Genomic DNA, 23266 nt, shown 5'->3' with positions numbered 1-23266 from the left:
ATAACTCCTCCAGGCCCCCAAGTGCTGCAATTATTCACTCCCCTTCCTTAAGCCCAGTATCTGTCTCACTGCCCCTTTCCTTGCTAATTGTTATAGCCAGGACTTTCACACCTGTGTTTTCTTGGCATTTCCTTTCCTCAAAGTATCATCTACCACTGGGTAAATTGATGAAAATGGAAATGTCGCTATTAGTGCACACATTACACATTGTGTGAACAAGAGAGAACACAGAGAGCCCAATGTGTACGTATCCAGTATTGTACTGGATTGTACTGGATTGATGTGGATGATGAGAGGCAAGTATGTTAAGTTATACTCACAAACATGGATTACTACTAAGGCAACCACTGTAGATACAGGTGGGGAGATTAGACCCGTCCCCACTCAGGATTAAGAAGTTGCTCTCTGTAGATCTGGAAACAAGGAGTTAACATCCTTCCACCATTGGAGGACTCGAACAATGTGGAAATGAACAGAGGTGCCAAAAGCTAAAACTTAAAAAACAACAAAAAAAAAAATAACGGGGGAGGCAGTGGTGGACTTACCTCCTACTAGAAGACACAAAAATAGGTTGATATTATATCAACAAGCAAATGTATTTATTTATACACTCCAAAGGGTCAAGGCAACATGTTTCGCAGGTGTGGCCCCGCTTCATCAGGCAATAGGGGATGGAGCATACAGCAACAAGTATCTAGGTGTCAGCCTAGCACTAGGCTGAGACATAGACACGTGTTGCTGTATCCTGCACCTGCAAAGGGTTCCTATTTCATATATTAGATTCCCCTTTTAAGTCGAATTATTGAAATAAATGGACTTTTGCACGATATTCTAATTTTCCAAGTTTCACCTGTAACTAATGGAAATGTTTTGTATGGTTTCCATTAGTTTAGGCAGGACCTTGCATTTTTTGATCTGCAAGCAATTAGAATGTATGATATGTATATATCAGACTTGTAATCTCTGCCGTAGATGCAGAAATGTTTTTAGTAGCAGTACATGTAACATTTTAACTGTGTTTTATTTATTGTAGTTAGTTACTTGTAGCAAGCAATCAGATGTTTACTGGTCATTAAAGATACCCATACATTACTCAATTTGCAGCATCGATATCTAGCAGATTGAATCATAATCATCAAATTTGCTAGTCATCAGTGCTGCAATATGGCCGCCCGATCGTAATTTTGATAGATGTAAATTGACTAAGACAACCAATCTGGCATGTTGGAAAGATATTGCTTGAAAGGGCTCGGTCAGGTGCGCGGCGGTAATGCCTTTTCCCAGATGACCGATTGGCCCAACAGACTGCGGACCGGTCTTCTTCCCATATGTAACGTGTACCCCCCCCCCCCTCCCCAGGCCTGGTGGTGAGTGTAGAGCTTAGATCACCTGTCCTTTGGCGTGCCTCTTCCAGTGTCCTGTGTCTTCTTTGTGTTGCCACTGGGCACCTGTACCACATGACCTGACAGCATGTATGATGTCACATACAGGCTACAGGCACCCCCAGGTATTGGTGTACAGGAGCCCGCAGCGACAATAGAGAGAATACATGGGAGTCTGGAGAAGGTGTGCTGGCAGATAGGTAAGGTCAGAAAGGGATCTATCTTATGGTCAAATCTAATGATCATCTGCCAGTTTATGGGTGGCGCCTTTACCAAAGCAACTTAGCAATTATCATGAATGGTTGGTGGTCTTTGTTTCCTGCGTTTGATTAAATACAGACCAGTGTATTGTGCATTACCGGAGAATGGCCATGGTTATGGGTGTTGCAGTCATGAAAGTGGTGAGAACCGCAAGGAAGAAGAACACCATAAACAAAATCAGGTTGTTACAGGAGGTGGCACATTTTCCAGGTGCAGCTTCAGATGCATTCAGATAGAGTTTTCTTGCTTTTTCCAGTACTGGACTTCCCACACATGAGCAATTAGTAAAAATCTGCAAGTGAAAACATTGCAAAATTATTATAATTGATTTATAAAAAGCTACCATATTCCAAAGTCGCTGTACAGAGCAAGAAACAAAGATGGGGTACAATTTGCAATAATACAGATAATGGTATACACAAAATATAGACATAAAGTGAGTTTTGGGGGAGCACTTAAAGATTTCAAAGTGATGTATGTGCTTTGGAAGGGAATTCCAGAGGAGGAATGAGACTTGTGAGAAATCTTGTATACATTGCGGTTGGGGTGGTATCTGGAAACTAGACTGGAGATGTATAAGGAAGAGATATTGTGGTTTACTACAAAAAGGACTAAATAAAAAGCCACAGATAACATCCTTTTACATGGTTCACAGAATATAAGTTCTGGACAAAGCAATAGGATTTAACAAAATTGACCTAGATAAGAACTGAAATTCTGGGGGGTAAGGAAGGATAGGATTGGGGGACTTAAAGAGGAACTCCAGTGAAAATAATGTAATAAAAAAGTGCTTAATTATTACAATAATTATGTATCAATGATTTAGTCAGTGTTTGCGCATTGTAAATTTTTCCTCTCCCTGATATATATTCTGACATTTATCACATGGTGACATTTTTACTGCTGGCAGGTAATGTCCATGGAAGGAGATGCTGCTTTTTTGGCAGTTGGAGACAGCTGTTATTTCCCACAATGCAACAAGGCTCCCACAGTGTGATCTCAGTACCTCAGTACTGTGAGGCGCTGACATCATTTGTGGGAGGGGTTTCACCACAAAATCAGCCATACAGATCCCCCTGATGATCCATTTGAAAAAAAGGAATAGATTTCTCATGTAAAAGGGGGTATCAGCTACTGATTGGGATCGATTTCAAATCTTGGTTATGGTTTCTCTTTAAGTTGAAAAAGTTGGATGCAGAAAAGAGGTAACCAAGAGATTCTTGGTAGCAGATAACTTCCTAGTAGTGATGGTGATGCTGAAATGGTCCAAAATCACAGAAGTAATGAGACAACCATGCAGAGAAATGGTCCAGAAAGAGAGTGAATGGACATGGGGCTCAATAATTGGTGGAAATTTGGAAGTGGATGGGAGAATATACATGGACTGAGTGATACTTAAATAACATAAGGGAAAAGATAGGTATAACTGATACCAACACCACCAATGTTTTCCTTAGTTCTGTGCATGCTCTGAGCTGGCCGGTGATGTAAAGAGACAGGAAGAGGAGGGGAGAGACAGACAAAGAGGAGGAGCAGGGAGGATGGGACAGCCTGAGACCACTTGTCTGCTGCTGCTGAGGGATGGATGGAGGCGGCTGCCTGAGCTGTGCTGCAGGGGTCTCTGTGGGGGGAGCTCACTGCATGGGGAAAGAGGAAGCACAGGGGAGAGGCAGGGGGGAGAAGAGGCACAGAGTGACAGTAGGGTCAGATTTACCCATAGTAGAATATCGGTATTTAATAGCAATATTTTACTTACAAGTTACTGTGCACCCTTTTTTCCCCGCGCCTTTATTTGTCGTACCCCAAAAAGAAAACCTCTGAGCACCAAACTGTTAGACTATATGTTTAGACCTGAGCCTGGAGATGAGCTTTCAGTTTCATAAATCCCTAGGTTTGGGTTTTTATATATGTAACTGAAGGGGATATACTGTATACTGTATACATAAAGCACTATGGCCTTGATTCACTAACCGGCGCTAAGCCGGTTAGTGAGCCTTAACACTTTGTGGGCGCAAACCAGGGCATTAGGTGGTTTGCGCCCACACATCGCGCACAGCACCGCGCACTTCACGCGCAGCGGTGCAACCCGATTCGCCTTTTTCAGTGCACTGGGTGCGACGTTACCAGCACAGCGGGTGCAACGTTATCATCGCACCGCGCTGCGTAATATGTTGGCGCTTTATAAATACAATAAATAATAATTATCTGCGCACAGCGATGCATGCGGTGCTGTGCGCAATGTAGCTTTGCTATTAGTGCGCGCAAACCTACTTTGCGGGCACTAAGTGGTTTTTCACTCCAGCGCTAACACTTAGCGCCGGATAGCGAATCAAGCCCTATATGTATATATAGTCTCAAAACCTTACTTCTAATATAAACATGATTAATCATTGCCGACCCAAAATTATTCTATGGTCATAAAGTATATACTGTAACTGTATCACAGTTAGGCATTATGGCGAAAAATTGTAAAATAGGTGAAAACATATACAAATAAGAAGTACGTTTTTTTCCATAGTAAAATGAGCCATACATTACTTTTCTCCTATGTTGCTGTCACTTACAGTAGGTGATAGAAATCTGACAGAAACGACAGGTTTTGGACTAGTCCATCTCTTCATAGGGGATTCTCAGCAAGGCTTTTATTCTCTATAAAGATATTCCCTAAAAAAGGATTTAAACAATGATGCTGGCCAGCTTCCCTGCTCGCCACACAGTTTTTTGGTAGTTGGACAGAGTAACTGCCATTCACTAAGTGCTTTTGAAAATAAATAAATCCCTGAGAATCCCCTATAAAGAGATGGACTACTCCAAAACCTGTCGCTTCTGTCAGATTTCTACTACCTGCTGTAAGTGACAGCAACATAGGAGAAAGTCATTTATGGCTCATTTTACTCTGGAAAAATGTACTTCCTATTTGTATATGTTTGCACATATTTTAATTTTTACAATTTTTCGCCATAAAGACCCTTTAACTATACGTTTCAAAGGCTGCCAAGCAGTTATTTAACTTACACTAACAAAATGAACTTCGTTCCACAAAGAGTGATTCTAAATATACTGTATATATACATTTTATTAGACTGTAAATATACTGTTAATATACATTTAGGTGTCACTGATGTAAATGAAGTAGTTAAGGTGGCCATACATCCAGCCAATGACCAAGAGACAGAGTGCAGAGACAGCAGAGGACACCAGCCGGGTAACGTATTAATGCATGGACACCAGGAGTAGTAACAACTACATTTGGGGGGACTCGGCATCTACATTTGGGGGATTTCCAGCGCCTTCATTGTTTGCGGTTATCTCACGTCTTTACCACCGCACACCTGATCAAGCATGTCGGCCCCAGATTTCTCAGCATGTTGGATGATGCATACAACCATTTTCAGCCCCAAATTGGTTGAATTGTCAATCAGGAATGCGCTTGGCTACACTTATTTTCATCAGATTTAATAATAATTATCGACTCATGATCGATGATCAGTCTACAGATGTATGGCCACCTTTAGTTTGCAATTGTTGTGTTAAAGGTGGCCATACAGCCAAATACAGAGGACAGCCAAATACATTTCCTTTCCTCAGTGAGGGAGTGAGGTATGGCCCAATAGTGTTTGTCATAGAGGACATCTGCCGAAATCAAACCAACAAATGTTGATTAGGTAATACCTTTAATAACTAACTGCGCATAGTTTTCTTGCAAGCTTTTGAGAGTTAGTTTGCTCTACAGGCATTTTTCATTTGCATGGTTCTCATCCAGTTCTGCATCATTCCTGAAGAAGAAAAGGAGGCTGAAGCTTGCAAGAAAGCAGTGTATGTATAGTAAGTCATTAAACGTATTGCCTGAAACAACATTTGTCAGCAGTTTACTTGCATGAAGAAGTCTGTTAAAGGCAGGAATAGTGCTTCCATAAGTGCAAACTTGGCAGTTGCCTAGGCCCCCAGAGCAAATGGGGCCCCCAGGTGTCCCCCTTCCAAAGGCTATAGGGGTGCAACATGCATCATCAGATGGGTGACACCCAGTTTAATGCAGAGGAAGCACAGCAGATATTGCACCTGTGCAGTCAGTGCTTTTCTCCTCCTCCTTTCCTCGGCGCATCCTTTGGTCTCCATGGCTCCTGGCTACAGCATCTCTGCCCAAGTGACCTGCTGGCATGTTACTTAAGTGCATACAGGTCTTCAGGGAACAGAGAAGAGGTACCAGCAAGGAGATACAGGAAGCTGGGGCATGCTGAGGAAGGAGGAAGCATGGTGCAGGACAAATGAGATATTGTGCTTACTTTGCATTGTTGGGACTAGGGGCCAAGGTGCCTAATGCCATTATCTGAAGGAGGCAGGGTTTACAAAGACCACCTAATATGGCTATCTGAGGGACAAAGGCCAGCCATTACCTCCATTTGGAGGTATGGGGGACTAAGGTCACCTAATAACGCAGTGTCACCCAAAACTGGCTGGTTAGACTGGTTAGAGGAAACGCTTTGGCATCATTGAAATTGAAATGATGTACATAAGCTACTTAGCCAGGTCCCTTGAAGTCTCCTATAAGGGGATTTTACTGCAGTGGAATGCATACATTCCACAAATAACAAACCAGTTGCAGTAGTAGAATATCAGTAGATTTTCCAATATTCTACAACCTGATTTATACAGTGAAATATCGGCAATATTTGCCGATATTTCACTATGACCTAACCTCTCCCTACTCTAACACAGAGCCCCCCCCCCATTTAACTAATAGCCCCCCTTCCCTGGCAACTAATAACCTCCCCTCTGGGCAACTAATAACCTTCCCCCCAGGTAACTAATAACCTTATCCCCAGGCAACTAATAACCCTCCCCCAGTCAACTAATAATAACCCTCCGTAATAACCCTACCCCGGGCAACTAATAACCCCCCTGCTAAACTAATAACCCTTCCCCTGCCAACTAATAACCCTCCCCCAGGCAAATAATAACCCTCCATAATAACCCTACCCCGGGCAACTAATAACCTCCCTGCTAAACTAATAACCCTCCCCCCCAGCAACTAACAATCCTCCCTCCCAGCAACTAACTGACCACCCCTCAACAATTAATAACCCCCCCATACCCAACAACTAATAACCCCCACAGCAAACATCAGTAGCGGGCACCTATTTTGGGCCACGCTATTATTAACTGCTTTGTGTCGAATTACCTTTTTGCCATTAGATGATGATAATCCATGGGATGAACATCCAGCAAAACAAGATGAGAAATACTGGACTCCATCAGCACCACAGACCGGATCATAAAAGGAGCGAGCGCAGGAGCAGTTGCTATTACATGGGGCCACAATTACACCATTTTCTCCAGTCCTGTTAGATAAAGAAACCATAAGAGGTATAAAGCAAGGTTATTTAGGCAGCGGATGAGTACTGAATTTCTTATCCTCCTACCTACTCATTTCTTGTTATGTGATGTCATTCTTAATTAAAGTCACCTACTAAAGCACCAAACATTTACTTACCCATTATAGTTCTCTGACACTCCGGCAAATGGATCATTCCCACACCTTGCAAATATGAAGACGGTTGTCAGAGCCAATGACACAAAAGTCACTATTAACGAGAATCGAATGATGCTTTTACACCCAAACTTGAATTTTGATACAATTATGCCACCTATAATTTGCCCAAGTGCTGCTGCAGGAATTAGTGCACCACCTGAAAAGGAGGATCACAAGTCAACATTACACTTTAAAAGACAGCGTCAACATGGATTCATTAGAATTGCAATTTGCATTGTTAAGTACAGTTTAATAACTGTATATAGTCATTAAACTGGGCATTAAAGCAGGACTGTCAGCAACAAAATCAAATTCCAGTTACCCACTGCTCTGTGTTTATTATGCAGCCTGCAACCTTACCCTGCATTGCAAGCACTCCAATCTAATCAGAAATGTTTCTGCTGTAATACATATTATCTCAGTCAGACTGGCTCTATTTGGTACGTAGCTGAGGAGAGGGAAGCTTGTCATCACCCCTCCCACATTCCTGCTCCTCACTGATTGGCTGAGGGCAGTTCAGTGTAAAGCTGCTGAAATCTGATATATGCTGTGCTCACATGTTTACAAAGCAAGCTAGATATAACAGTGCAGTTTCTGGGAGAAAAAGGTAAGGGAGGAAATGACACCAGTGTTGGCCTCAGTCAGAAGAAATAAAAATGGAAAATGCCTGGAACAGTTTTCTCTTTATATAATTCACTGAAATCAAAACTTGGGCAGTAAAATACGTATGTTATTTAAGTAGAACAAATATTTATGTACTTATATGTGGGTTTGTTTTTTTTTGCCTGGGACTGAATGGCTGTTCCTTCTGCTAGGAATAAGATATGTAAGTTTTATTGTTTTTTATACACAGCAAAACTTCAGAGTGGTGTTCAGATGAAACACTGCGTTTTTATATTTTTCTACATGATTTTTCCAAAGTATCCAAAAAAGGAAAAAATTGTTTTTTTCTCTACTGAAAAAAAAAATCAATTTTTTACATAAGAGATCATTTTTATTGAAGAAAATTGATTGATTCGATTGTGCTTGATTGATTGTGTTGTGTATGGTCACCTTCAAACCTCATACATACTGAAGACAACCTTCAGCCAAGATGGTTGTTCAGCCCAATCTCGCCCGAGTATCTTGCTTGTGTACAGCTGCCCCCCAATGTTAGGACTGGTGCACACCAAGCGTTTTTGGTAGTGTTTTCAAAACCGCTGCCGCCTGTGAAAACGCTTGGCTAATGTATCTCAATGGGATGGTGCACACCAGCGGCTTGAGGTTTTTAGCAAACCGCAAACGTGGCTCCTGCAGCATTTTTGCGGTTTGCAGATGCGTTTCTGCCTCGATGTAAAGTATAGGAAAAGCTCAAACCGCTCTGAAAAACGAAAGATCAGAGCGGTTTTCCAGGCGTTTTTGTTACAGTAACTGTTCATTAACAGCTTTACTGTAACAATATATGAAATCTGCTACAAAAAATGGTCCAAAAAACGCTAGACATGTTTAGAAAATCTCTCTAAACATGCCTGAAAATCTGCTTCAAAAACCTCTAGCGTTTTGAGGATCTGCTAGAGGTTTTTGGTCTGCACTGGGCCTTAGAGTTCCAGCACACCAGATCACTAAACAACAACAAACTAACAAGAGCTTTGTTCCACAACTTATCCTGCCTGCCAGAAGATAGCTATGCCCAATGGTGCCCCCCCCCCCCCCCCCCTGGAAATCATTTATATAAGTGCAGCGGCAGTGACAGAGCTTACCCATTTCTACATTGGGTCCTCTGGTACGGAAGCAGGAAATTTGGGCGCATGAGGCAGGTGGACAAAAAGGGGCGCCGCCATTCACTCCCATAATAAATATCGTTTAATGGGCGCCCAACAGGAAAAAAGGGCGCCGGAGAAAAATAATGTTTTAAAAGCGGCGCCCGGAGACTTTTAATGTTTTATAACTGCTTCTCATGATTACACATTCTTTAATGATTTATAATTTTTTAAACATTATTTTTAAACGAAAAACAGTACAATACTTTTTTAAAACATTATTTTTAAACGAAAAACCGTACAATTTTTTTTAAAAAACATTATTTTTAAACGAAAAACCGCACAATATTTTTTAAAACGTTATTAATGCTTATCACAGGGGGGTCTTAGGTTTAGGCATCACCAGGGGGGGTCTTAGGTTTAGGCATCACCAGGGGGGTCTTAGGTTTAGGCACCACCAGGGGGGTCTTAGGTTTAGGCACCACCAGGGGGGTCTTAGGTTTAGGCACCACCAGGGGGGTCTTAGGTTTAGGCACCACCAGGGGGGTCTTAGGTTTAGGCACCACCAGGGGGGTCTTAGGTTTAGGCACCACCAGGGGGGTCTTAGGTTTAGGCACCACCAGGGGGGTCTTAGGTTTAGGCACCACTAGGGGGTCTTAGGTTTAGGCACCACCAGGGGGGTCTTAGGTTTAGGCACCACCAGGGGGGTCTTAGGTTTAGGCACTACCAGGGGGGTCTTAGGTTTAGGCACCACCAGGGGGGGGTCTTAGGTTTAGGCACCACCAGAGGGGTCTTAGGTTTAGGCACTTCCAGGGGGGGTCTTAGGTTTAGGCACCACCAGGGGGGTCTTAGGTTTAGGCACCACTAGGGGGTCTTAGGTTTAGGCACCACCAGGGGGGTCTTAGGTTTAGGCACCACCAGGGGGGTCTAGGGGTTAGGGGAAGGTACAGGGAGGGTCCTGTGTGAGAGTAGGGTTAGGTATAGCTTTAGTAACATTCTTATTAATGTTTTATAAAACGTTATTATAAATTTCACTTTTTAAACAGGGAAGATTAACGTTTTTTACAATTGCCGATTTCATACACATTATTTAATGATTTATAACTTTATAAAACATTATTTTTAAACAAAATATAGCATAATTTTTTTTAAACGTTATTCATGCTTATCGTTTAAAACCCTGCGCCCTTTTTTCCCGGCGCCATTTTTTAACGTACGCCTCTGGTACTCCCACTGCATCCAGTAGGTGTCACTGTTCTCCCCAGTCTCTGCCATCTTCGCGGTTCACGCGATGTGTGTCAGACCGAGAGGAATGCCGAGGGGACAGTGACATCTATTGGCTGCAGTGGGAAATGTTGGTGTCTCAGCCTTGGGTGCTGGAGGACCTTGTCCCGGCTCTGCCTAAACTGTCACACTAACAATCAATACACGATCATTAAGAGTGACAGTTATTTTGCGTACACACATTCCTTAATCTAGCTAGACAGTGGTGACGTCACCCCAGCACTTCCGGGTACCTGGGATAGCCTGTTATACGCAGATCAGCACTCAGGGCTTGTTTCCACTGTTGCGACGCGATTTCGCCGGCATTCTGACGCTTGTAAAAACGCATGCGGATGCGTTTCCGCATGCGTTTTTACCCGCGATTTCGCGTGCGATTTCGCATGGCAGGGTGCCATGCGAAATTAACCATGACACTGCCAGGGCAAAATAAAATTGAAAAAAGTGCGAAATCGCACGCGAAATCGCGGGTAAAAACGCATGTAACAAACGCATGCGTTTTTACTATTAAATACATTAGCGGCGATTCGCATGCATTCCACTCGCAGGCGAATTCGTTGGCTCTTTTGTGCGTTTTTTTACCGCTGAAAAAAACGCACCTCAACAACGCTACAGTGGAAACAGGCCCATCCACTTGCATTACATGTGCGCATCAACGCATGCAGATTCGCGATAGTGGAAACGAGCCCTAAGAAGACCGAATGGGCGGGGCTCAGGCTGCAAGTGCGATCTAATTTCAGGCTGAGCTGCCTCCTCCCCTCCCGATCTCGGAAACTTGAGTGCCAGTTTTCTGATTAGCCGCAAACAGAGATAAATGTTAGGAGCAGCCGGAGCTGCATTCTAAAAACGAGACTTTGAATATGCTAATTTTGAACTGCTTTATGCAAGAGTTTTTATTGATTTTGAACTAGCCGCAAAAACGGCAAAACTATATATAACAAGACCATAACAAACTATATATAGCAAGAGGTTCTGAGGGGCTATTTTAAGTTTTCTTTGATTATTACTTGTGAGATTGCAGATTGCTGTAGTGCATGCAAACAAATATATGCTGCCCATCAGACTATATAAATGAAGGGGATTGGGAACTTATTTTACGTTCCACTTCTGGTTGTTTAGATACAGGTTATGGGGCATGTGTTTACAGATGCTAAACTAGGCCTGCAGATCTAACAGTAGATTGAATGTCAGTTTATGCATTTTAAATAATTTTGTATGCTCTGATTTTATTAAAGTGTAAGCAACATTTTATTGCTAAGGCGCAGGAGTTTATTCATTTTTACTTTGTTTCTTTACGGTGGGGTGGGAGTAACCCCATATGCTCCGTGCAGCCCTTTAATACTATATTTTACAAGCGCTGCAACTTTTTGTATATTTATACTTACCTGGGGCTTCCTCCAGCCCCACAAGGGGCTGTCCTCGCTGTACCCCCAGTTGCTCCATTCTCTTCTAACCTCTCAGGTAATCATACTCTTCCTTCTTTGTTTTTCTTATGCTTGCCCTAAAACACTGATGATTGTATTCCTCAATGAAGGGGTCCATAGTGACTACGAAGGATTGAAGAATACTGTGCTGAGCCTACGGTTTTTACTTTGTATTGAGGAACCGAAAAGGAGTTTTATTTTTCTATATAGCAGTTTATTTGATGGTTAGTGCCATTAGGTAATATTTTGGTTTCCTGAGTTAGATCATATATTTCACTGGTATCCATGCGTAACACTTACCTGTTGCCTCACATAGGATGTTTCCTCTTTCCTCTGGTTGTGAAAGCACTGTGCACGCACTGTTTGCAGCACTCAGTGAGGTAACAGCTAGGTACACACTAGGAATATAAGCATTTTGCCTCCCTAGCTACAATCTTATTTCACATAATTTGTCTTCAACCTGTGAAGGTGACTACATTCTGATAACTAACTTAGTCATCGCATGTATATTAATTTAAAGGGCAATTTAAGCAAGAGGAATATGGAGCCGATGGGTGTGACCGCGGCGACAGCGGCAGGACCGCTTAACGCCAATTGGCGTCAAGTCCTGGGGCTGCACTTTGCAGTAGATCGCATGCAAGCTGCACACGCATCTCCTGCTCGGGGGGTGGAGCTCTGCCCTGCCTTCAGTCTCCGAGTGGCAATCGCCGCTCAGGAGACTGTTAAACGGCGAAACCGCCGTCTTTACATGTAGTACAGCGCTGCGTTCAGCAGCAGCACTGTACTGGGGACAGCCGTGTGACACGGCTGTCCCCCTGGGGGACCAGAGAGCGATCGGCTCTCGTAGGCTAAAGCCTATGACAGCTGATCGCCGTCATTGGCTGGTGGGGGGTGGGCGGGAGGGACAGAGGGAAAAAAAATACACATTTTTAATACAAATAAATAGAAATAAATATTTGTGGAAAAAAAACAACAACTGGGGGGCGATCAGACCCCACTAACAGAGAGCTCTGTTGGTGGGGGGAAAAAGGAGGGGGAATCACTCGTGTGCTGTGTTGTGTGGCCCTGCAGTTTGGCGTTAAAGCTGCAGTGGCCAGTTTAGTAATAATTAGCCTGGTCTTTAGGGGGGTTTACCACTGTGGTCATCAAGTGGTTAAACAATACCAGTTGCCAGGCTATCCTGCTGATCCTCTGCCTCTAATACTTTTAGCCATAGACCCTGAACAAGCATACTCAGATCAGGTGTTTCTGACATTATTGTCAGATCTGCCAAGATTAGCTCCATGCTTGTTACTGGTGTTATTCAGACACTACTGCAGCCAAATAGACCAGTAGGGCTGTCAGGTAACTGGTATAGTTCAGGCTGGGTGCACACATGGCTGTGCGTGAAAGGTCACGCTTTCTGTCATGTGCGCTTTTTTGTGTGTGTGTTTTTAGTGCTTTTTTGTGCGTGGGCTCTAAGCAGGGTAGTAGATTTGGGGCCCCCATGTGCAGCTTAAAACCTTTGGAGCCAGAGCTTTCTGTCATGCTGCCCCTACCCTTTGGAACTCCCTACCACACCCAGTAAAGACGGCCCCTTCCCTGGAGTTATTCAAATCCAGACTGAAAAGACACTTGTTTAGCCTGCAATTTCAGAACTTATTCTTCCTCTGTACCACAATTTACTAATCAACCAATTATTGGTCTGAGCCATGCTTTTGCGATTTGAGTCCTATGGGAGAAAAGCGCAATTTGTTGTTGTTGTGGTCTTTTTGATAAGATAAAGTGGAGATAGGTCAAAGTAGGTGGCTGGTGCATTACTTGACACCCACTAGGCCCCAGGCACCTGATGATCCTGCTCTGATTGGAAGCATTCTGCCTTGTTGATCTGCTCCTAATTTTAAGACATTTTAAACACAAGTATAAGGACACTAACACTTTTAAGGGGAAAAAAAAAAAATCAGTAGCCGGACTTGTGTGATGTGTCTTCCAGGAATGCTGCTATAGCTATAAAATGACGCATACTACTCCTGCTATAGCCCAGAGCACATACCATACAAAAGAATAAAAAAACACCTGTACATTTTTCAGTCATTTACAAGAAAAAGTAACTGCTGTCACGCAGATTTTTTTTTTTTTTACTTTTTATTAGATAGCAATATATCAATGTTAATGATAGCAGGGGGTTCCCACACATGTTATTTACAGTATGTGTGATATGATTTGGGATTGTTTTAATGAAAACACATAAATCTTTCCTTGCAGTGATAGTGATCAGCATTGTTGATGCGGAAGCAATACTTGTGAGAACCCCTCAGACTGAGAATCTATGTCTGCTCGCTCAATGGTTTATTGTGAAGGGCTTCAGCTCTGTGCAGACTTAATGGCTCCATGCACAAGGCCTCTCACATTGCTGGCTGGTTTACTGACAGGTGTGCAGCACAGCACAAACCAAGCTCATATTGTACTCTATGGGGTCTACTCTATATGTCAAGGTGTGGCAAATTAAGTATCTTTCTGGTCTCCCTTCTATACTGCATAACCCTAATACTGTATGGCTTCCAACTTTTGCTCATTTTATGGGGCAGACCCGTTATTGGACTTAGACACCCTCTACACATTCATGTGTTACTTTTCAGATTATTACTTACTTTTACTAATTGTTACTTTTCAGATATTAATTGTTACTTTACCCTTTTCCGGACTTACCGGCTCTGGTCCCTTAAAATGGCCCTGAACTCTTGCACAGCTCACAATGAAAAGTCTTCATTTCACATATAGTTACTGAAGAAATTGTTTAGCCAGATAAAAATGTCTAATACATTTTTATCAGCAGCTGTGAATGGACTGCAGGAGCTCTGCCACAGAGGCTCTCCCAATACAGTAAAAACTGAGGGTTAGCCCTTTCAGTGTCCCTGCAAAGTGAAATAAAGTTAAAACTTTAGTTTTTACTAGATTTCCCATAAATTGTAATGAAGACAATTTTCCATAAAGGTTATCATGCTGTAGGTTATCTTTTAGAGCAGAGAGGAAGTTCTGAGTTTTGTTCTACTTTAAGGACCAGCGCTTTTTTCTAGTTCAGTGTTCTGATCACTGTGATTGGCAGTGGCGTAGCTTTGGAGCTATGGGCCCCGGTGCGAGTTTTACATGGGGCCCCTCCCAGCACTCTATATATAACACTTGATACGGCGCAACCAAACCTGCCTTGGTCATACATAGTATTAGAGGTGCAAGAATCGGATGGGGAACAGTTTGTTAATGATTACTACGATTCAAAGCATCTATAGAGGTGATTATTACCACCACAGGGCCAATAAACAGCTAATGCTTTGGTTGAGGAAGGTCCCCATGGGGCCCCTCTGGCCCAAGGGCCCTGATGCGGTCGCTACCTCTGCAACCCCTATTGCTACGCCCCTGGTGATTGGTTCACAGCGATCACAGGGTCAGTAGCCAACAAATTTGTTTCCTGACCAGCACATGGAGCTTAGCTGTCATTAGACCGCTGAGTGTAGTGGCAACAGAGCAGTGATTGCAGTGGGAGCATGCAGAGACGAGAGATTGAGATCTACAAACTGGTAGTCTCCAAACAGCTGGCCAATTTCAATCAGCTACAGAGGTTAAATAAAAACATTTTTATAGCCCCCAAGATATTATGTTACTCTAAATAATTTATTTGAGAGGACCTCATTTAAGTTTCCAGTCCCCCCTCCCCCTCCATAGCCCATGAAGTCCCTCTCCCACTGGCGGCTCTGTAAAATGTGAAATCCGACTGTGAATCACGTTGACTGCGCATTCACAACCTTGTGGGGGGCTGGAAGGAGCCCCAGGTAAGTAAAAGGCTACAAGGTTAAGCACAGTTCAGGTGTGCTTTAAGCAGTTTTAGTGGAATTTTAATACATTGAGAGGGTAGTCATGGCATTAAAGGTTAAACACTCTTTACGTGTGATTTAAAGGACAACTGAGGTGACATATGACATGATGAGATAGACATGGGTATGTACAGTGCCAAGCACACAAATAACTGGGCTGTGTTCCTTTTTTTCTTTCTCTGCCTGAAAGAGTAAGGCCTCTTTCACACCAAGACGTTGCGTTTTAGGGGACGTTAAGGTCGCATAACGTGCCCCTAATGCAACGCATGGTGATGTTGAAGTTAGACGTCAGATTGAGCCGCGTTATGCAACTCTTGGTGCGCTGTTTTCGTTCTACCTATACTGATAGAACAGCTGCTCCAGGATAGTGATGGGAAGTCCAGATCTTTTCAAGGATTCGGATGATTCGAATCGGATCATTGAAAAGATCCGGATCTTTGAACCGAATCATTTGAATCATTTTACTAGGGAAGCAGACTGGGGGTGAAATGACTAGCAGGACAGGACTTTACATTCTGTATGTTCCTGTTTCTTCCAGTCAGACATCCACTGTGAACCGAATCGTTCATTGTGATGATCCAGATGATTCGACTCACAAAAAAGATGCGGATCAAATGAACAATTCATTCATGATCCAGACAACACTAGGAGTCCAGGTTACCACAGTGCAGTGAATATTAATTAGCCATGAGGCTAGTCACTGAGCATGTGCAAACAGTCTAACGCAGCTAAAGCCCAGTATAACGCACAGCATGCTGCACTTTCATTCAACGTGTAGCGTTACAATGTAACACAACGTGGGCACTGTGAACAACACATTGATTTTTCATTACTGTGAGTTGGGCTGCGTTACAGGCTGCAGGAACGTGGGACTTTAAAGTCCCACTGTGAAAGCAGCCTTAAACATCAGGTATGCAAGTGACAGTTTCTGTCCGGGTCGGGACAACGTTGGACTGGGTCAGACTTTAGCATAACGCTCACTGATAAGTAATTACACTCATAAAATAATTTCCTGTCAGTAAATGGCTTCTGAGAGCAGGAAAGAGATAAAAAAGGTAATAATTCATATATTTGAGTTCTAGCTGTCATTGAGCAGAGACAATAAAACTGTATTAAACACTAGATTTAAATATAAAATACAATTGTGGGATAGTCATTTTTAGGTGAAGGAGGATAGATACAATTGTTTTTCTCATTAGTTTATTTTCACCTCGAATGTCCTCGAATCTTAGCATCAAGCATCAATCAAGTAGGGGGACTTATTAAACTTTCATGAACATAGTCAACCACTTCACCCCAACGGCGTTTTTACCCTAACGGACAGGAGCGATTTTCACCTTTCAGTGCTCATCCCTTTCATTTGCCAATAGCTTAATCACTAGTAATCACAATGAAATGATCTACAGTATATCTTGTTTTTTTCACCACCAATTGAGCTTTTTGGGGTTGATATTTGTTTTCAGTAATTACTTTATTTTGTATGCATTTTAAAGGAAAAAATGAAAAAATACACTATTTCTCCAATTTCATCCCCTATAGTTTTAATATAAACACTGCTACTGTGCATAAAACCCACACATTTTATCTGCCTATTTGACCTGGTTATCACAACATATTATGTCCCTAGAGCAAAGTATGGTGACAATATAGTATTCGGAAATTAAGGTGTATTTTTTCTTTGGTGCATTTTTTCCCCACAATTTTCACGTGCACGGGAAAGCATGTGCAGGAGCGCGCACGTGTGGGGCGCACATGTGCACGCGCACAGCTGCAGCAGCACTGTCTGACTTATAAAAATGCCCTGGAGCCATTAAGAGGCTCTAGCAGGATGTTTTTATAAGTCAGCTTGTCATTAAGTGGTTAATGATTAAAGTAGTTACAATACAAAACTGGACTTGCTTCCTCCTGCATTGGCCGGGCAGTATAGTCTGACTAGATCTGATTTGAGAGAAACTGTCAGTTGCACGCCTGAAATATTAAAAAGAAAAAAGGAACACAACCTAGTTCTATGAAGGAATGGCACTGTACATACACATATTTATCTCATGTAACATGTCAGTTCAGGAACCCTTTAAGTTGCACCAAGAAACACCTGGATCTGATTCATATGTCTTGTTCAAGCATTAAAAATATATAAATCATTACAAGGAGAGAGGGTAGCCATAGAAATTAAGAAATGTACTTACCTCCTAAAATGGCAGAAAAGCTTGACGTTAGTGAAAACATGTTCTCAATAAATTTGGGGAGAAATGTTGCAAACCCGGTGGCAATCATTGCATCAGCGCAGCTGGAGAACGTTAACGCCATCAGAACTGGGTTCTTTACCATGAGCTAAAAAGATACAAATTAGACACAACTGTTACGCAAAATGTAATGACTAACCTCAAACCATGGCAAAAACTGCTATCAATATAATTTGATGTCTGTTCTTCCTGTTTCCACTTCCTTCCATTTCATGGTGTTGTTACCTCCTTACATCCTTCCCCACACCTTGCACAGCACACCCATTCACGTGTGCGTAAACAGCTTCGCATCTAAGTCCGCATGCAAGAATTTAGAGTCTAGGCCATAAGAATTAAAACTACCAAAATGGTACATACCAAGTAGAGAGTCCCATTTGCAATTTATCTGTGCATCGGGGGAGAAATTGATAATTTTCCTTTACTTTAATAGTGCAGTTATGCTTTAAATTACAAATAGTATATAGTCATAAGTGTCAGACCGCAAAATGGAACAACAAGTAGCTGGCAGGACAGCGTCATGAGAAGACATATAACATTTATATTTTGTTTTCTCCTGGATGATTCAATGAGCTTCAGATTTGCAGCCAGTCACTTAGGGTGTGCCCCACGAGCCACCAGTAGCGTTAGATGTCCTTGCCCAAAGACTCCTTCCTGATTTACCAACTGGGATTTCGAACCCTGCTCAAAGACTTGAATCCTATATCAAAGGCAACACCCTTAACTAGTAGCATGCATGAAATAGTGGCACAAGGAAAAATGGGTGCGGGGTGAAGCCAATATAAATGTAAACGATAAATACCGTTGTGCATTGTGCGGCGAATAAAAAACTGTAAATATTTACGGTGGTAATAATGTTAGAACATTGGTAAATGTTACCGATGTTTTACTACAGGTTAACCTAACCCTACTCACAGAACCCTCCCCCTCGGATGCCTAACCCTAACCCCCCCCCCCCTTTCCTGACACCTAACCCACCCCCCTTCTTGATGCCTACCCCTAAAGCTCCCCTTCCTGATGCCTGACTCTAATCCCCCCTTTCCTGACACCTAACCCTCCCCCCTTCCTGATGCCTAACCCTAATGCCCCCCCTTCTTGATGCCTAACCCTAAAAGTCCCCTTCCTGACACCTAACCCATAATTTTCTAATTAAATTGGAAATTATAATAAAAAAAAATGTAAATTACAAAAGACCAAAAATGTAAATAATTGTAACTTTCTAATTTTCAAAACAATAAAAACGTCTAATGTTCTCAAAATGAAATACATTTCAAAAACCATAACGTTCTAATTTGCAAATCAATATTTATTGGGCGCTTAAATTTCTGCTTTCGGCACCCAATAGCCAATATTTACATCGGTGCCTATGGTGGCCCCTAAACTGTCCATTAACCGAGGGCATCCAAATTTCCTGCTTCCAACCAGCACGCTTTCATAAGTGGTAGATGGAAAAATCTCATAAGTAAGCTGACCTACACAGGTTATGTCTGTAATATTAACTCTGTTTAGTGTTTTGTTTTGCTTTTAGCGTCCAGTCTTACCCAGAGAGCCAGAGGAAAGTCTTTGAAGCTTTTACCAAGGTTTTTAGAGTCAACAATGTCTTCGCTTCCATTACTATGTGCCTGTGAGATTCTGGAGGCCTGAACAGCAGCTGTGCCTGTGAAATGATGGCACACATAGTTTATATTATTTACTGATTCAGAAAGGAAAAACACAATAAAAACAACAAGTGATACCCATGCACGCATGTGGATTAAAGAGACTACAGCATTCCTTCAGTAAGTAAATTGCATGTGAAACTAATGTGCAGAATGTTTGCCATGCAAGCAGCAATAGCCATAGCAGCCATAGCAGTTGCTTTGCGGCCCTGAAGCAGAGGGGGCCCAGGTGGTACTTGATGAATTCGATATTAACTTTCTTGTGTTCCTCCACCCTCTGACTTTATCTCAGTGTCCATGGGCAATATGCAGTGTAGATTGCACGAGAATGTAAATTGCTTAATTAATTCCTATCCATTGGGTATGGGCAGGTGGCATTGCTCAAGACTATATCTAATGGCCTCATGTTGCCAACCGTCCGTGAAAGTACGGGCAGTCCGTACTACAGAGAAGGAATTTCCCCTGTCCGTAGTTGTCCGTACTTTGAAATAGGCGTCCGTCTAAAAGTATTGAGCCGGGATCTGGTGTGCGCATGTGCACACTGCAGCTTCAGGGCAGGCAGAAAGCCGGGCAGCTCTGTAAGAAGCCCCAGGCTTTTTTTCCTTCTTCCCTCCCGCCCTCCAATCGGAAGTGCTCTTTCTCCTGCTTCTGCCTCTCTCCAGCCAATGAGAGAGAGCCAGACAGACAGAGAAGCAGCTAGGAGAGCGCGTCCCCCTCAACTCCCGTCCAGGAAGATTGTGCACAGAAAGAGTACGGAGGAGTGAGATGTTATCAGCCTGCAGCCTCATTCAGATTTCCTCCTGCTGCTGCTTCATATCTCCTCTCAGGGAAGATCTAATACAGGGCTGCTCTGTACTCTGGCTGCAGGATAACGTTCATCTGCAGTGAGTGAAGCTCTCCCCAGCCCCCACCATGAGAAGTGTATGAACTCATTTATTTCCATCTTTATTTCCCTCAATGTGTGGCTGTTAATTTCCCTGTATATTTCCCTACTTAGCCTGTATCACTGGGTGTGCTTTTTTCTCTTATTTCTCTTTTGTGTCTCCTCCATGTGTTTCTATCTCCCCATCTTCCCATTCAGTGACACTGACTCTCATGGGGCTGTCTCTTCCTATCTAGAATGCTGCCAGAAATTGAACATTCTCACCATCATGTAGTTGTCTCACCCTCTCTATGTTACGTGCCCCTGTTGCTGGCTACCTCTCCCTGTGTCACATTCAGCAGCCCTGTGCCCCTCCTCCCTGTGTTATATTCAGATTTGTCCCGCGTGTGCCACATTGAGCACCCCTGTGACCCTCGCCCCACACACACACACAATCACTCTGTCACATTCAGCTAGGCCCCGCATCCCTTCGTGTCATATTCAGTGATCCCCTCCCTGTGTCACATTCAGCTGTGCCCCCCCCCCCCCTTGTGTCACTTTAGCACCCCTGTGCCCCCCCTCTAGTCCAATCTTTGCTGATATTTCCCACCTAACCGTTACCTATCCCTATTCTGATACTAACCCCTTCTCTACCGATGCAGTAACCTAAATATTCATATTTTTGTCCTTTGGGACTCACAAATTTGCTTTAATATTCGAAAGCAGGTGTGTTGGACAGTGCATGTAGCTTCTGGTGACACTGGGGCAGCATTGTGTGTGGCGGACTGCGGCAGGGCAGCATTGTGTGTGGCAGACCTCTGCAGGGCAGCATTGTGTGTGGCGGACCTCTGCAGGGCAGCATTGTGTGTGGCAGACTTCTGCAGGGCAGAATTGTGTGTGGCAGACTTCTGCAGGGCAGCATTGTGTGTGGCAGACCTCTGCAGGGCAGCATTGTGTGTGGCGGACCTCTGCAGGGCAGAATTGTGTGTGGCAGACTTCTGCAGGGCAGCATTGTGTGTGGCAGACCTCTGCAGGGCAGCATTGTGTGTGGCGGACCTCTGCAGGGCAGAATTGTGTGTGGCAGACCTCTGCAGGGCAGAATTGTGTGTGGCAGACCTCTGCAGGGCAGTATTGTGTGTGGCAGACTTCTGCAGGGCAGCATTTTGTGTCAGTTCAGTAGGACTGTTTCACATGAGCTTTATGCAGTAATCGCCTGCTTCAGCTATGTTTCTCTCCTCCCGAAATTAACAAGAAGTTTCCTAAAAAGCCCGCTACTGACTCCGCCCCCGGACTCCACCCCCTGTCCGTCTAAACCTTGGGGTGTCCAGATTTTTTGACCATTTTGTCCAGGAAAAATAAGAAATTGGGTTGGCAACCCTGGCCTCATGCAGGGCAGGATCCTCCAACAGACAACCTACGTAGGTGCCTGGGGCCTAGTGGGCGTTAAGGGGCCCACCACTCACCTTCTCTTACCTCTCTCCACTTTAGCTTACCAAAAAGACCACTAGGGATCCCCAAATTTACTACTTTGTCTAGGGCCCCATTACACTTTAATCCGTTTCTGGCCCCAAGAAAGTTTTTCTATGGGGCCCAATAATCTTTAGCTATGCCACTGCATGCAAGTAGCACTAGTCCACGATCACATACCTTATGCACTAATCAAGGCATGTTTGTCATGCATGAAATGATGCTTCACTTTAAATCAAGCACAGTCACAGTAAGATGACATTAAACTTTCCTTTTTATGTGTGTTAATGATAAGTCAAGCATTTGAATGAAGCAATGCAATTGTGAAATATGTCATTTTTTCACAGCTGTTACATTTGTTTGGCATGGTTTCGTCAGTAATGCTAGGATTCTGGGAAATGTAATCACTCATCTATTGTTTTCCCATACTTTGTGTGTCACATGGCCAAACCTGACTGATCTTCCAGAAGCTGAATCCAAAGAGAGGAGAAAGTACCTTCTACTAGAGATTCTGGCACACTGAGCCCATGAAAAAGACATGCTACCCAGCACTTTGCTTCTGTACACTGTCTGGCCAGTGTAACAATAGGGGGAGCTGCTCCTGCAACCACAAGGGACCCACAGCTGTAAAATTTCCACAACGTTTTACCCTTGTTCCTTCCGATTCAGGGCTTCTAATCAAGGCCGGTTTTTGTGCACAAACATATAGGCAAAGGCCTGGAGCGCCATTTAGTATATAGGGCGCCACTGCACTCCTTTTTCCATACTCTCATGCTGTACAGTAATGTGCTACTGCCTGTATTGGATAAACTGCCCTGGCCGCACTCTTTGCTGGCTGGCCAGTTTACTTTGAATATGTGTCTCTGACTCACAGCTGCAACTGCCTGCTGAACTGCTAATTTTGCGCTTTTACACTCAGCCATTGATCCACAGCAGCTGGGTGCAAGCACGTCATTTAGAGCACAGGAGATTTGGGTGCAGCTGGCGCCGCGTGTATCAAAAAAGGGCGCCTGGAAAAAAGGGCGCGGGGTATAGCCGAAATTGTAAGTTTTAATCCAAAACCATATTTTTCGTTTTAGAGGTTGTAAACGAAAATTTAGTGCAAAATAGGTTAAATAAATGGAAATGAAATGGCAAAATACCGTCTATAACAACAAACGAATTCTGAAAAAAACGTCAAATTGCGTCTATAACAAAAACGATATTTACACTTGTATTAAGCATAGCAATGCAATGGTAGGTTTTACAGATATTTTACTGTAATTATACCTAACTGTAGGCTCACACAGATCTCTCCCTATCCCTATCCCTAACCCTAACCCCTAGACCCCCTCTTTGTTTAAATATACATAATTTAATACATTGTATATATTACATATATTATGCTGTGACTATAATTAACCTTACTCTCACACAGAGCCCTCCCTGTACCTATCCCTAACCCCTAGAAAACCCTGGTGGTGCCTAACCCTAAGACCCCCCTGGTGGTGCCTAGCCCTAAGACCCCCCTGGTGGTGCCTAACCCTAAGACCCCCCTGGTGGTGCCTAACCCTAAGACCCCCCTGGTGGTGCCT

At 43.3% G+C, this 23266-nt stretch overlaps 1 protein-coding gene and 1 long non-coding RNA gene across 3 annotated transcripts in view; one reads left to right on the top strand and one right to left on the bottom strand.

Moving 5' to 3' along the window:
* LOC137526562 (uncharacterized) overlaps window positions 1-7037 on the top strand; it is a 125725-nt gene extending 118688 nt beyond the window's left edge. The window contains exons 4-5 of the long non-coding RNA XR_011023116.1: window positions 4756-4848; window positions 6837-7037. This is a non-coding gene — a long non-coding RNA (uncharacterized lncRNA). The remainder of the gene's footprint in view (window positions 1-4755; window positions 4849-6836) is intronic.
* The window catches only part of LOC137526536 (solute carrier organic anion transporter family member 4C1-like), a 100843-nt gene that overhangs the window by 17891 nt on the left and 59686 nt on the right, over window positions 1-23266 (bottom strand). For both annotated transcript variants that reach the window (XM_068247474.1, XM_068247476.1), the window contains 5 exons: window positions 19247-19362; window positions 17652-17796; window positions 7135-7330; window positions 6823-6982; window positions 1742-1935 (listed from right to left, as the gene is read on the bottom strand). In XM_068247474.1, the coding sequence (XP_068103575.1) occupies window positions 1742-1935; window positions 6823-6982; window positions 7135-7330; window positions 17652-17796; window positions 19247-19362 (811 nt within the window). The remainder of the gene's footprint in view (window positions 1-1741; window positions 1936-6822; window positions 6983-7134; window positions 7331-17651; window positions 17797-19246; window positions 19363-23266) is intronic.

Source organism: Hyperolius riggenbachi, chromosome 1, assembly GCF_040937935.1.
Source record: "Hyperolius riggenbachi isolate aHypRig1 chromosome 1, aHypRig1.pri, whole genome shotgun sequence".
Lineage (NCBI taxonomy): Eukaryota > Metazoa > Chordata > Amphibia > Anura > Hyperoliidae > Hyperolius > Hyperolius riggenbachi.
The sequence above is the reverse complement of the archived record's forward strand: the minus strand, read 5'-3'. Positions and strand labels throughout refer to the sequence as shown.